The sequence below is a fragment of the Plodia interpunctella genome, chromosome 4 (genome assembly GCF_027563975.2).
Source record: "Plodia interpunctella isolate USDA-ARS_2022_Savannah chromosome 4, ilPloInte3.2, whole genome shotgun sequence".
NCBI lineage: Eukaryota > Metazoa > Arthropoda > Insecta > Lepidoptera > Pyralidae > Plodia > Plodia interpunctella.
The window spans coordinates 3,299,370-3,315,479 of record NC_071297.1 but is presented as its reverse complement, the minus strand read 5'-3'; the positions used below and the strand labels follow the sequence as shown (position 1 = coordinate 3,315,479).

General features: G+C 35.8%; 1 protein-coding gene across 2 annotated transcripts in view; it reads right to left on the bottom strand.

Annotated features, from left to right (window-relative positions):
- Nucleotides 1-22: 22 nt before the first annotated feature.
- The window catches only part of CrebA (Cyclic-AMP response element binding protein A), an 83,305-nt gene continuing 67,217 nt past the window's right edge, over nt 23-16,110 (bottom strand). Inside the window, exons 1-7 of one of the 2 annotated variants that reach the window (XM_053744605.2) lie at nt 15,996-16,059; nt 15,321-15,519; nt 7,986-8,176; nt 6,126-6,270; nt 5,650-5,828; nt 5,312-5,455; nt 23-5,034 (exon numbers count right to left, since the gene is read on the bottom strand). In XM_053744605.2, the coding sequence (XP_053600580.1) occupies nt 4,846-5,034; nt 5,312-5,455; nt 5,650-5,828; nt 6,126-6,270; nt 7,986-8,176; nt 15,321-15,519; nt 15,996-16,019 (1,071 nt within the window). In that variant the 5' untranslated portion in view covers nt 16,020-16,059 and the 3' untranslated portion in view covers nt 23-4,845. Of the gene's footprint in view, nt 5,035-5,311; nt 5,456-5,649; nt 5,829-6,125; nt 6,271-7,985; nt 8,177-15,320; nt 15,520-15,995; nt 16,060-16,110 lie in introns of those variants that run through there. The other variant, XM_053744604.2, reaches the window with a different exon arrangement.

The following is a 16,110-nucleotide window of genomic DNA, read 5'->3' as shown; positions in this document are numbered from 1 at the left end:
TACCAAAGAATAAAACCACTAATCACTATATTTGACACTTTATTAGCTCAAGGATGACAGTAAAATCCGCAATGTCATTGGAAAATAAAAATAAAACAAACGATTCAACAAATCATGACTCTAGGTAACAGTGCATAGTTTTAACATATAAAACTATCAATAAAATTACACTTGCAATGAATAACAAAACTATACGTACGCAAGACTCCCATCGCGACTCTTGCGCTTGCCAAGTGTGACCCATCCGGAATTTACATCAAGTATACTGTTTGAAATTGTCCTATTTCTCGTATAGCATGTCTAGGTTTAGATGAAGCGCGCCACTAACGAACCATTACCAACACAAGTCAATTAGTATGCACAATTCGCCAGTGGTGCTCGTCATTTCAACATAGACAGGCTATAGTGTTTAGTTATGAGTATTTTGGAAAATTGCATTGTAGATATACGTCGCAGTTTTTGAACATCAGTGTTAAATCTATCATATGTTTAATATCGCATGGACCACACTTATGTCACCCAAAAGTGCGACTCTCGCACAACACGCATCATGTTGACAACAACTTCGCCACTACTTACAGCCACTCGGCCTCAATAATTCCATAAGTTAAAATATCAACTACTTTATTAATTTAGTATATAAGTCGTTCTCAATTAAATCACTCTTTTTGTAGACGGTAAATGCCATAATAGGAATTAATATATTTTACAAGTTAGGTAAATACTTCTTTTTTAAATATATAACGTCTCTATACAAGTACAGGATACTTTTCGATATCGTCATTCACTATTCTACAATCGATACTTATTCATATTGGTAAAATCAGTAGCTGATAGGCAGGCACACATTGCAATTTCAATATTTAACTTGTATATAAGTAGGTACTAATGCTAAACTAGATACCTAACCGCAGAATCAATTTGAAATCTGCGGATATAATTTGTATAGCGAAAAGACATGTAAAACAGTGTTATATATATATTTCTAAAATTTTATTAGAAAAAATCTCTTAAAATATATCTCAATCTTTATAATAACCCATGGTGAGACGGGATGATAAACGATTTATATTCCGCGCGATATAAATAGAACATTTCCTTACCAGTCTAATTAGGAAGAACGTTTAAAATTCAAAAGAGAACAGTAATTGCACACAATATAGTAAAATATAATACAAAATATTAACATAACACAGTATAATCAATCGACGGAGTTGTTTGACAGACTTATTTATTGTTAAAACAAACTTAATGTTTTTTTTTTGTTATTGAAATATAAATTAAAAATATTTTTTGGTAACATACTGAAGTGGAATGATATTATAAAATTGTATTACACTGTATTATATTACAAGACAAGTTTTTAGTCATACGTTAGACTAACAAACAACTTGGCTACATTTAAATTATGCTAGCAATTTTTAACATCTCAAATTAAATATTGCACATTTGAGCGAACGAATATATTCATTTCAGCATCTCTGAAAGTCTCGACGGTACAGTCTGCCACAGAGAAATCTGACGCCCTAAGAGATGGTGTTCAAATCGCGGGGGATCAGACTTCTCTGTGGCAGACTGTACAACGCATTTATTAATGTGACTTCCCTTGGACGTATAGCTCATTTTCATTACTATATTAGTGGCAGGAAAATAGTAACTTATATCGACAAAACTTCTCGAAAAACGACGAGCTTCGTCGTGAAGTCCATGCTTGCATTGTAAAATATTAATGAAGCTAAGGATATTTCTATAAGTTGTTAATAGGTACAGACATAAATTGAGTTCTAAACAGAAAATATGATGTAAAGGTATGTTCGTCCACTCAAGTGTGCGGTCTTAGAAGTTATATAAATTAAGACAAAACAGATACATTTGTACAGGATAGTTAATTTATGATTAGAGTAATAAGTACACGAGCTCACTTTAAGTCACTCATTACTACACAAGACAATTAATGGAATGTTTATTAGTGTAAAATAATGTTAGTTACAAAGGCATGAGGCTATAGATTAATACTGGCGCCAGAACTTTTCGATACAAGGGACATATATTGCTATTTCTTTCATCGGTTGCCAACCTCTCATAAGCATTGCGAGATATGACATGTAGTCATCTAAGTTATATTCTTCACCGCTCAAGGAGTTAGGTCTACAGATGAAAAAGATAGATACATATACTTCAGAACAAACAGTTTTTTGGGAGGTATTGGCTCCAGTATTACTTACATATAGTTTCATGGTTAAAGGCGATACGAACGCATTCGTACCTGCGCTGTCATACAAGCTCAGAACATGTAAATAAATTTATTGGCAAGACCGGGGTTACTACGAAACCACTTGTAATGACACTAAACGTACTTTGGTTTTAAAAATGTGATACAATAAAAACTGAAATGTAACGAATCATTGAAATTAAATTCATCTTTTCGCCCAAGATTAATCTTGGGCGAAAAGATGAATTGAATTTCAATTTGTGAAGGAAATGTATAGTGAATATAATCTGGGCTGATAAAATAATCTTTGTATATTCCCAATTAGTTTCATGGGTTTACAGTGGCATCGTCAGATACCCCGGAATAATTAATAACATAAATACAATATAGCGCTCTGAAATTTCACTAGTTATCTTACAAATGGAGGCGCATTGGCTTCGCTTAAAAAACGAATTTACCCCAAAATCTATGAAAAAATATTGTGTTAAGAATCACATAAGAGTGTCAAGAAAATACATATTCAGCTACTTTCGTGCTTGGCTACGTGCTAATTTACGATGTTAAGCTATATTGGGATATGAATCATAAATCATAAAGCACAATTTAGCTTGACGATGAAGATTAGCAAATAGCTACGCAGCAAATAGAGCCCTTGAAAGCGATGTCTACCGTGATCTCAGTGGTTAATTTGAAATAAAATTAGGAAGCCCCTAAATTGACGGTAGTTACGCATTTCAACTATTTGATATGCACAACACAATGTAAAAAATTTGAGTTCGCGTGTAAGATACCTAAATATAGGTATGTTAGCTACGTTACTTCAACGAAGGCATGCCATAATTTGTACTTGTCTTCACAGAGCGCAGTGTGAACTGAGTTTGAATTGATACAGCTATCTCTATCCCAGGCCTCCACAACAGGCCTGTTAGTTTCTACGAGAGACTAGACGTAACCGATATACATTTGTCATACAAATCGGTTTTTATATAGGTCCTCAATTAGATTCGTATATCTAGTGTTATCTTAAATAGATAAAATCTCTATAGGTGATACACATTTCGCTATAAATGCAAATTCATGGAATTCAATAATATACGGTAAGGCGCGCGTTACCGGCCTTACATATTATGCTACTAAGATTCCCAATACACCACAGGCTACACGGTCACGTGTTTTCTCAAGTTTCGTGAAGATACAGAAAGGTCAGGACACGAGAGGCACATTGATATTATAAGCAATGGAGTTCACCACTAGTCAAATCATATACTTTTAATCAACGTCAAGATAAAAAAACATGAGTTGCCATTTTTAGATGTCAAATCAATTTCTTCATAACTAGCAAAATCAGCAACAAAGAAACATTGTTTTATGGCAAATTATTTACCAAATGTCTTATTCAATGTTTGACCAAGGAAACCACTCGATAATATTTCTGATCAGAACATTAATCTTGTACTGGTTTCTTCATTCGCGCACATTTTGCCGATTCATTCTTACACATAGTAACATGATTAAATGTAAGAATGAAACAGCTACACAAATGTGAGAAAGAGAAAAGGATAGATACTTATCAATATAGTACATTCAGGTTAACTGGCTATGCAAAAAAATTGTAGAATTCAAACTGTAATAACGTAGCAAATTTTCAGATACTGTTCAAGGACAAACTGATAAACGCTCTCTTTAATTCCGATAACCTAATAATCATACAAGAATTTTCCTTGATAGACCTTCTGCTCAAGAGCGCTGAGTTTTTCCAGTGAAATTGTTAAAAAATTATCTAGTGCATAAACAAGTTTACGACAAAACCAAAACCGTTTTTTTAACTAAAGCTAGCATAAAATGTCGGTTTTTGTTTTGTTCAACCTCCATGTACCCTTTCGTGTTCCTGATCTAAGGAACTAAATAAGTAGTTCAGCCAGTTCTAATCGTCAACACATCGATGTTAATTTCACGTATACGTTCATGAGGCCACAACACCGCATTCACGGCCACAACGAAACCTGCTACAGTATTGTATGCTTTGGGTAACAATCATAATCCTTAACCTAATTGCACATTTTAATAAAAACACGCACAAATTAAGACTTAATTATGTAATGCTTCTGCAGCACTACTAGAATATATTACGAGATTTCATTTAACACACGTAAAACTAAATCGATACTTATGTTAGAGCCCAGTATTATCCCTGTCATCGAGTCATCGCTCGTCAGCTGATGACAACTATTGGAGCTGTAAAAATAAATATCTAGTGTGGCACTTGACAGTAGCATACCTTACAAGGTATATCCAATCCAGCACCACAGAAACCTATTACTATAATAGTGAGCAACCATTCAACGCTACTAGTCCCCGTCGGTACAACAATCCGCGCTACTAATGTAAATACATCCAAAATATACATTAAAAATATACACTCCGAAACGGGGCAGCGTCTCTGCAATACCAACGAACTATCAAACTGTGAGAATGTCACTGTTTCCACAATTTCTCACAGCCTTTGTATAATTAAATCGTCAAATCCGATCGGCACTGCGATACGGTCGGCAGAATAATTATATGATAGTGACGTTTGAGGTTAGTTGCGACCTGTACCTTGCGAGCGTGTGACGTCACTGGTCGCAATGACGTCACTTCCTGTTGCCGCGCGTCACCAGCGCCTGCAGCGCCGCCAGCTGGCTCAGCAAGCTGGCGTTCTTCTGCTCCAGGGTGTCCACCCTCTTCCGGTAGTCTGAGTTCTCTGACACTAGGATTTCCACCTTCCTTTCTAGCTGATCCATGTATTCTTTCTTTTTGCGCCTGCTTTCTTGTGCTGATATCTGGATAGTAAAAGAAACATCATGAGGTTTATAAAGTAAAATTGTGTCATATATTGTTGTGTGATAAAACAGAAGATTTTTATTATGTTGATCACGGAATTCTGTAAAGAAACTTTAAGCTAAGGAAAAGGGATTAGAATTGTTTCAATAATCAGAATTTAATTGGAAGTTACGTCTTATATATCAAACGTATACAATGCGAAATATGGTGCATCTCAGGGTAGCGTACTAGATCCCATAGAATAACGCATTAAACACTATTAGAATGCCTATGTACCTTATTTTTTATTTTCCTTCTGATCTTTTTGAGAGATTTCTCCTCAGCTTTAGAAAGCGGTAGACGAGTAGGGACAGGGTATCCTTCAGCCAGTAGTGTGCGCTTTTCTTCTTCTGTGAGTACTAACGTGCCCGTTGAACCTTTCTGAAATAGACAAATATCCTATTGGTAGATATTATGCAAATTACATTTATGAGGGAATTTTTCTAATTCTTCACTTGCGATTTGGAAGTCGGCGGTAGACTTAATTTTAAGTAAATTTTTGACGTCAATAAGTGATGTGGATCATCCTAAGTTGAATTAAGAACTTTGAATTTGCAATACATGTGAAAAGTTACCGGCTGTGAGCTGATGAGCGGCGTGTTGATTGGCTGGCGCGAGTGGTGCGATACGTAGAGGTGCGGGCGGCGCGGCGCGGGGGGCGCGGCGGGGGGACCGGCCTCGCGCGCCGGCGACAGCGCGCCCTCGCTGTCCGACGACGATAGCGACGACGGCGGCGTCGGCGGCAAGTTGAACCCTGAAGAACACATTTCAAACAATGATTCTTCAGGTGGAAAGAAGTCTTGTGTCCACTTTAGCATATAAGCTAACGTAGGTAAATTGAAAAAGCTGTAAACGACACTATTTTTGATGGAATAAATGAAATTTTCTGATGACGCTACTTCGATCCAGTTTTTCAGTAGAAATGGGATAAACATGTTTCTGCCCGGTGTAATCCATTTGGTTGTATCTATAGATACCAGCACTGCAGTTTTATCTTTTCCTAGACAAATTTAGAGTAACTTAAAACAGACAAATATAATTGGTAAAGGACCTGAAGCAGAGCTCGTGACTTTGATGGAGAGCTTGTTGGAGCCGAGCGAGTTGGCGAGCCGCGGCGCTGCGCTGAGCAGCAGCTGTGGCACGCCCGCCGCGCCCACTTTCTGTAGCACTGCCGGCGGCATGTGAATTGTGCCGGTCTGCAAGAGATTCCACATTTTGTTTATGGCTGGGCCAACCCGCACACTAGCGCCACCAACATAAAAAATATCAATTTCTTTTTTTTTTGTTCGCAAAAATTATAAATTATGCTACACTAGATTCTATTACCACTTTTAAAATGATTAATACTTAATTACTAATTTTATTCATTTTATTCAGTCTTATAGTTTTTCATCGGACGAGTAGACCTTATGATGCAAGTAGGTCTTCATTAGGGATATGTAGTTCGTCAATAACGTTACAACCACAGATTTAGAGTGGCTACAACAATACATTTATCTAGTTAAACATTCACTATTCAGGAAAAGCTATTTGCACAATCTCTTATAGACAAACGTCGTCCACTTGCAATAAAATACGTGTAAATTACCTATCTGATAACATACACATAAGTATGTACCTTAATCTTGATCCATTTCAGTTTATCTGTTTAGATTATTGTCGCCAACTCTATAAGATACAATATCTACCTATTATAGACTTGATCTAAATGAAGTGCAAACAAAACAATCTTTATCCTAATAGGTATTCTGGCCCATATAAGGAGCATTTTAAACCGTCTTCACACCTCGGTCATTCACAGTTAGCGTCGTATTTTAAGGGTATTATCCAAATACCAATCTGATTTTAAAGATGCCTAATAAAATATTCCTTCACAATGTATTGTTTCAAAACTAATTAAACATTAAGGATAGGCATAATATACAATATAGCTTCATTAAAAAATTTATGGTTTTTATATTGCTTGACATTAGCCTAACAGGAATGTTAACAAATCGCAACAAGAAAGTTATAGTGGTAACTATTTAATTCCTTTTGAAAAGCCAAATCGATCATGATCTCTCATCTGCAGTGTCCAGATAAAGATTTATTAGAAAATATTCTGTCGACAACAAATAGTAATTAATGCATGAGACGTAATTAAGTATAATTACGCATAATTTCTCACGCACGGCGGATGGATGTCTCAAATAGCACGGGCGTCAAGCGGCGAAAGTTGGCACTTCACTGGTTTGAACTCCAACGACCTCCGCTTTTTGTCCAGTCGTGGTCTCCGTAATAAGGACTAGATTCATGGGAACAAAATGGCGTTTCTGACTGGCTAAATTATACTGAGCGATTTAAGCAATTATTTTTAATAAAAGTATCTTATTGTTCTAAGCCATGACATAAACAGGCAGGCTATTATACGTAATAGTCCTCGTAATATTGAATTTCGGAGTCTCGGACATAAAATTGTTATGTTCCCGTCGTCATTTATTTAAATGTTAATAGATATACAATATTTACGATAAAAACAAGTATATTGCCAAAAGCATTGGTTTGTGTAAAATTAAACTGAGGAAAAATAATGGTGATTGAATCTGCATATCGTGTGAATTAGTCAGAATTTTGTTATTCATTTTCATTATATTTAGTTTTTAAACGGTTTAGTTACAAATATTCAATCTTAATAAAATTCTCATCAATAAGTTGATGTCAGAAGAAAATTGTTGCGGTTTGTTTAATGTTACGAATCGTCTTTACAATTGAAGAAAAACTAGACAGCCAGATTAAGCCATAACAGAAAATGTGAACAAGTTTCGCATTGAACATGGACCTTTCGAATTGCATGACCAAAACAGCACAGAACAAAACCATTTGCCTACCTATCCTATTGTTCATTTTCTTTTTTAATTACTTAAACACTTACCGTGTGGTCAATGACATAGTCGAGGTGTGTGACGGGCGTGCCGGGGGTGGGTGAGGGGGGGCAGGACGAGGCGGGGGAGTCGGGCTCCGATTTGGGCTCGGTCTTGACTTCTCTGACAGGGGAGTCGCTCGACCGCCGTCGACTGCTCCAAGCACTGGCCGGCATGGCAGGGTAGCATTCGTCCTCCATGTCTGGAATGTAAAGGAATAATATTTAGACTTTCTCGTGCTCAAATCGCACAGTTGAAATCGCACGCAATTTTCATCGTGACGGTGGTAACAAATGTGTAGCAGTCCTGCTCTCACTCGAGCCTGGTAGGGCCAAACCGAAAAAGCGTTGGCTAAAGATAATATGCGTACGAATGTCAATCTGACATGCCGAAGACGAACTAGAGAATAAAACGTAGAAAAGCGAACCCTAGGCTCCACACACTAAGTAATAAATAACACCTGGACTTCATATTATTTAACTTTTGTAATTCGACAATACAATAATGCACCCACGACGCAATCAATCAACCATCATAAAAGATTCACATCGTCAATCAAATTAGCGTATTGAAGTCAGCGGAGTGTTAATAGACTTAGTTAACCAACTTCCTAATGTAAAGTAATGAGAGGCAATGAAGCGGAGGTAATAACGTTGGTTAGGTGCATCAGTTGCATGCAGATAATGTATTCATTAACGCTCCGGTCAATTGTTTTTACGTCCAGTCTTCTGATACAACAGCGATACAATTCATATAACAAATTCTTGCTTAATATAATGTTCACATCTCAGAATGTCATCCGTTGTGATTGCTAGTCCCGTCGTCCGTAAAGCTATTTAGCCTAAATCATAATAATAAGCAAAATCGATAAACTATAACTGGGATAGGTTCCTTCATAAATATGGTACCTAATAAAATATTCACTCACCCTTTAACATAAGGTAGCAACAAAAAGTGTAGTCGATCGATGTGACCCGAATTGTTAAATATGTAGAAAAATAGAAAAAAGTAAGTATATTTGGCTTTCAAGTGGCTACTTTGGTTTAAGATATAAAGGCTAAACGACATGACTGCTGGTAAACAGGAAAATCGAGGCATAATATCGACGCGTTTGTTGAAGATTTTCCTTGTTATATCATAATGTCTACTATTAAATAATATTTTAAAGCAAATGCTTCGTAAAGTTTGTCCACACTAATATTAGACACATATAACCCCATCCATATTGTATATTATTTCAGGCACACAGTAATTATAATGTTTTGAATACATAAAGGAAATTTAATGTATTACATAATGACTAAAGATGACTTCCCCTAACAAAACAAAGCTAATATTGACTAGGCAGTCATAGCTTTTGAAACAATTCATTATTTATGAGATACGTACGTACCGACTGACATAATTGCATTGAAATGAGAACGCACTGCGCATGATTAACTCATCATAAGTCGGCAAATTTCTAACAGGTAGCAACGTAACAAGCAATCAAGGGGTATTATGCGCATTTAACTATTATATTAGGTACATTATTAGATCACCAATGGACTTGCCTTGCACTTAGGTCGTCAGTTGCATGAAGTGGCAATTTATTAAAGAAATAGCAATGCATCGAGGCTTCGCTTGAGTAAAACTAAGTATGATAAAAAATAGCCTATGCTATTCCTGAACGTTTCGCCTACATCTGTGCCAAATTTCTGCAAAAGCGGTCCACTCGTTATTCGAGTTTATTCATTACAAACAAAATGGATATATTGAAATGACGTCAACGTAATGGCACACAAACTCATTGACGATCAAATTTGGTGACAAGGTTCGCGTTCGCTACAAATATGTATAAAACGGAAAAAATGCGATCATGATCGATGATCAGTAAGATCGGTCAATCTTGCTAAAATTAAATCAAACAAATAACTTCAACGTGACTCCTAACATTTTTAGAGAACAGCCAACAGCAATGCAAATATTCATACAAAACTTCGGCACTACCATAAAAAAAACTATTAAACTCAGTCATTAGACTGAGAAACTCCTAAAATAATAGTTTCTAATGATCCGATTTTCATCAAATTTCATTCAGTGATTTCGACATGAGTGTTACAACTAAACATACAAACTGTCTTATTAGGAGGATAGACATAATGTAGTCTATAATTTGGTCATGACTTCGCGAGACCACTGCGGTATTTTAGGATCTCTGACATTTAACGAAACCCGTCATCTTCGGTCATTCACTCCATGAAATACCTTTCACTGAAAGCGATCGAACCCAAATTGATCAGCCAAAATTCACAATACATAAGGTACCATAACGTAACCATATTGAACTAGATCAATCGATATGATGCCCACTATCCCCATATAAGGTTGACATTGAATAGGCTGGTGTAAAACCATAGCCAAATCTTTAAAAAGTTTATTTTTAAGAGGAACCCGGGCTTCTAGGTTTGAATGACACTGCTTAGATAAGACAAAGAATGTTTCGGGCCAGTGGACCTCCAAAATTCAACCTTATCCAATATTAAAACAAATTCTGAAGATCCAAGGGGAGCCAGAATAGTTCCAAGAGGGACCTTAAAAATAAAAATTTTAGAAAGGTCGAGTGGTCAATATAAATGTCGAATCTCGAGGGACGCTAGACGCTTGCGCTCTAATTATGCGAATTAAAAAAATATTTCCAGGTATTGAAGTCAGCTTGATTGATCGACTAGATACGAATATTGAATATGTAAATTAATTAAAAAAAGGTTTTTAAGGAATATTTTGTTTTAGAATTAATTTAGTTTTGGCAACCCTAACATTAATAATGTGAAAGTATGTTCTTTGCTCAAGCTTTAGCTATTTAACCAATCTTCTTGAAATTTAGCATACATGTAGTTTGAAGTACGGCGAAGGACATAAGGTACCATTTATCCCGGAAAAATGTTTGATCCCGTGGGATATTTGCGTGGGCGAAGCCGCGTGCAAAAGCTAGTTTAGTTATAATTCAACTTCACAAACAAAAAAATCCTGCAGATGACGCCAGTAGCTTGTTTTCAAAAATCAATTACTTCGTTATCAATTAGCATTGGTCCCAAATGAGCGGGTTCAAGTGATAATGTTTGAGGCATGTTTGATAACGGTCGCTATCTTGCGTGCGCAGAGAAAGCCAATAATTAGCACCACCGGCCTTCCTTTATCTGGTACCTTCGATTATCTTTTGATATCACTAAATACCAAAACCAACCAAAACCAAAACTACGTAAGTCTTAACATTGAAACAAATGTTTTGTTGAAAAAAAAGTTGTTAATATTTTTAGGGTCCCGTACAAAAAATAAAAACAGAAAAATAAAAACCCTTATAGGATCGCTCGTGTGTCTGTACGTCCGTCCGTCTATCACAGCCAATTCTTTTTAAATAAAATAATGAATCAACTGAAACAAAGACCAACTGAAAAGCTGTATAAACTTCCAATTTATATTTTAAAAAATGGTATTATGTTGAAATGAGAAAGCAAACTTTAAACCTTATCCCTTCAGAGGAAGATTGAAAATGCTTTGCACTAATTTTTAACCTAATTTTATGCTAGCATTTAATGATTCCACCATCAGTTAATAGTCTCTCCTTGGGGTTTCTAAATATTTTTTCATGTAACACAGCGTCTTCTACAAAAACCCGCTGTTACTTCGAAAATACAAAAGGAATATAGGCAGATCAATCATAAAGTTCCGATGTGTATATATTTACTTTTAAACTATTGAGAACAAGAAATAACACTAAAACCTTCCTATCTAAGTATTGTAAAAAATATGCATAAAAAATATATAATTCAAATAAAATAATATAATTTTCAGAATTTACAAGCAAATATACTTTTTAAATGGACTTCCCCAACCAACTGATTGAATCGATAGACAATGTTTCGTCTATCGATTTAATCAGTTGGTTGTCCATTTAAAAAGTATATTGAAAAAATAAAATTTGAAACAAGTTTAATAGAAGTATAATATATAAACGCAATAATTAAGGTACCTAACCGTTATTTCCGACATGTTGTTTATCTATGATTACATTACTTACTAGCTGCGCCCCGGGGCTTCGCTCCCGTGTAAATTTCCCCGAAAAGATAAAAAGTACCCGATGTGTTATTTTCTACCCGTTCATAACAATCGGTCCAGTAGATAATGCGTGAAGAGGTAACAAACTGTCGCATTTATAATATTAGTTGAGATTGGGATACATTAGTTTATGTGTGTGATTTGATGAACTTGTTTTATTATCTCTTAAATGCCAAATGCCAGCGCCAACAAAACTGCATAGCACCTCTAAACAAAGGTCAATTAAATGATAGCTGTTAATAAAAATACTGTTGCTACGGTAATGAGTCAAAGGGTTAGGTTAGGTTAGAGGTTAGTGTGTGAAATCCTAAATTATCATGGTTTATTGTTTTTGTCGCTAAACATGGCTAGTGAGTGTTAGCAATAAAAAGGCTTGACTACATTTTCTTTTGGTAGAAGTTATATAAGTGTTTCCGACCCATGAAATGGGACCTAGGCATATAAACTTGCAGAAGCCACTCTAGCTCATGTTGCACCACGTGTGCAATCACACGTGAATCAGAATGATCGGTCAAAAAAAAACAGCGTCTGTCGGCGCCCCCTAACAATCGGCGTCCGGGACCCGGACTCTGGGTACACTGCTCTATAGGTAAAGTCGCCCATGTAAACTTGCCAAACGATGTTCCTTTTCTTGATATTTGACATCATCGTTTTATTCGGAATTTAACAATTGACAATGGAACTGTCAGAGATCCAATCGTACACAGCGTGTGAATGATTCATACGACAGAAATCTGTACCAAAGCTCGGTATCAAAACGAATCAGGTTCTATACCAATTTACTAAATTGTTCTGAGAATGACCACTCGAATAACTACTCATAAGACTTATTTTTGTGAGATTATTCAAAAGAGCATTTATTAAAATACAGGATTCCTGAAATTTCCAAATCATTTTGCAATAAAATAAGAATTGTTATGGAATCAGCACTGATGTCAAGGGAGTCCTATATTGAAGATAACAAACAAGCACGATATCTTGGCTTGGAACATACAAATAAACAGATTACACGAGACAACGTCATTATCAGCATCGTGCACGTGCAATGCATGTCCAAATACAAAGTAATGACAGCACAGAAAGTTAACGGAGGGAAGCAAGGTCACAGCGTATTATATCATTAAACTATTATTATGAAAAGGTGTGTTTGTATGTTTGAGGCGGGTAATCTCCGAAACTACATAACCGATTTCACCAATAGAAAGGTAGGTACATTATCCAATTGTTATAGGCTATATTTTATTTCAAAATTGCGAAGCCCCGGGCAACATCTAGTGTCTTATATCATTAAAGACAGTATTTTATATCTTCTTGCTGGGATAGCCAGCCTCCTCTCTTTTATTGGATGCTATTTTAATTTATTCAAAGCCGTATGAAACCATTTTCGTAAACACTGACCTAATAAAAGAACTATCGTGCTCATAAACTTTCCCCGAACTATTTTCTTAATAGTTTTAATTACATATACATTTCTAGACTTACTAATTTGAAAGACAGGTCATCAGGACCGTGCATAAGGATAGATGTAATATGTACTTGTTAAACAACAATGTATTTAACTTTATACTTAACTGTAAACATATCTATTGGTCAAGCTGTTAAGTAGTAATCGGGAACTCCAATTACTTATATATTTTCTCCTGTGTATTGTGTTTTAGATACACTGCTTGAGTGTTGGTTTGAATATATCAATCGGCTTCAATCGATCTAATATGAATTCGATTGAATATTTCGTTTAATCGAAGGAAATTTTGCTTTTTTCTTATTTTAGTACCTACTAACACAACACAACCAGTAGATAGTTCAAACATATATATGACTAGAGCAGTTACTTAGGTAATGCAAAGGTACACAGATTCGCTACCGGCGCCGCCAACTTAAGGTCTCAGTTAACCCAAACTCTAAAAGGTTTCTGGTAACCAACTTGATGGAAAGGCGTTCCAGGACCTGGAAGAAATGATCGATGAGAAGATCGATCGCCGGTCTGGTGCTTACAATGGCAATCTCGGTTATTGTAGCATCTACAAAAAAGATAATTTTGGTTTAAGAACTTGGCTGGCTTCCTAATTTCACAATTATAATTATGACTCAAACCTAGTCATTTAGCGGACGTTTATAATGCGAGGGAACAATGGCTGTCAGCTGTATAAATGAATATTTGGCCGTCACGTGCATATTCGTGTGTAAACTTTGTTAAATCTCAGTTGTTCTCACAATATGTTTATTTTATGACGTATAAATGGGATAACAGATGCGACTACATAAAACAGCACTACTAATAAATTTTACCCATATAATGAAGATACTTTTGATTTATGGTATAATTTTTGGAATTTGAGTTTATCCAATGTTACACTTCTAGTATACTCAATAGCTCCACAATTGTATCATGTCGCAATCAAACCTGAGATCTTCAGAGAACAACGAGACCACTTTTAATCGACGATAACAGTAATTTAACCATAAATCTAAGATAAATATATAAGTGCATTCTCACAATTGCAGATACCGGTATCTACGAAATTCTGGTGATACTTTTTAAACGCGCTGAGTCCAAAAAGGTATCTTAACTCTTACAAATATCCGAATCAATGTAATTCAATGGAATTTCTTCACGTACGGTGAAGTTTAATGAAATTTTGCGAAGCGATAAAGTGGCTCTCGGCCGAGAATGGCTCAATAAAATGGTTTTTATTTACATAACATCGGCGTCGCCGTGCTGTTTCGCTCAAACACCACATTTTTTTTGTTCAAGGCTGATGACAATCTGAAACGATCACTTCCGTTCGCTCTGACATTTTCATTATTGTAAAAGCGATTATGTATTATGTTCCATATGGACATTCTCACAGGCTGTATTCGTCGTTCATACGATAAAGCAAGCAAGATAATCATAATTGCTTTTCATACTTACTCATGTAAGTATTTACATCTCTTGCCCCAAAGCCCCAAAAGTGGGCGTAAAAATAAACGTTAATATTTTGTAGATTTGGTTGTGATTTTAAGATAGTTTTATTAACACTACTTTAGAATGCTATTGCTGCCCTGGCACAACAATTTACGGGATGGTATATAAAAAGAGAAAACGTTCCTCTAAGTACTCCTAAATATTATCCAATATCAATGTTTTAGTACGTAGTAAGTCGATAGACACAAAAGATAAAGTATCAAAATTTGCAACGGAATCAAAATGAGCACCCAAAAATCATTATTGTAATTAAAACCTCGTAAATGAAAGAACAACTGACCATCGACTTTGGTGTGGTGTGGAGAGGATGGTGCGGACTCTACGTCCGAGTGGAGACTGTACGAGTGCTCTGTCTTGATGGGGGCTGCACCAAGTGCCGCGTCGGTCATTAGGCGGTCATGTAACACCACCACAGACTTGGAGTCGCGGATCAACCAGTCGCTCATCTCTGAATCCTCGTCCAGTACTTCTTGCATGTCCTGGAATAAGAGAAACAAACATCAGTATTCTAATGTCCATGATTAACGCCTATTTTCCTATAACTTCATCGCATAAAAATTCTCATACAATAAGAAATCCATGTTATCTAATTTTATAGATGTGAAAGTCTTTCTGTATGTCACACTTTCACAGATGAACCGCTGGGCCGATTTTGATGAAATTTGGAATAGATATACTTAATGACCTGAGGTTAAATATAGCCTATATTGCGCATATACCGCGGACGGCTAAATAATAATAAAAATTAAAAAATTAAACGGGATAAGTTTGATATACTTAGAACGCAGAATGTTGGGACGTCTAAACTGAAGGCAACCCTATGAAAATTGAAATCAAATAAATTTTGTTCCCTTTTAATGTTTATATACGACAATACAAATCTACGCAGATTACACAAGATTTTTGATGATAGCTATTATATAGATGGATAGGTGATAAAAAAAATAAGTATTACGTGATTATTGTCGGTTGGCGCCATAAACACAGGATCATTTATATCAATTGAAATTACTTAAATCATAAAATAATTTTAAGAACAATTCAACAAGCACTAGTACCACATAATGACA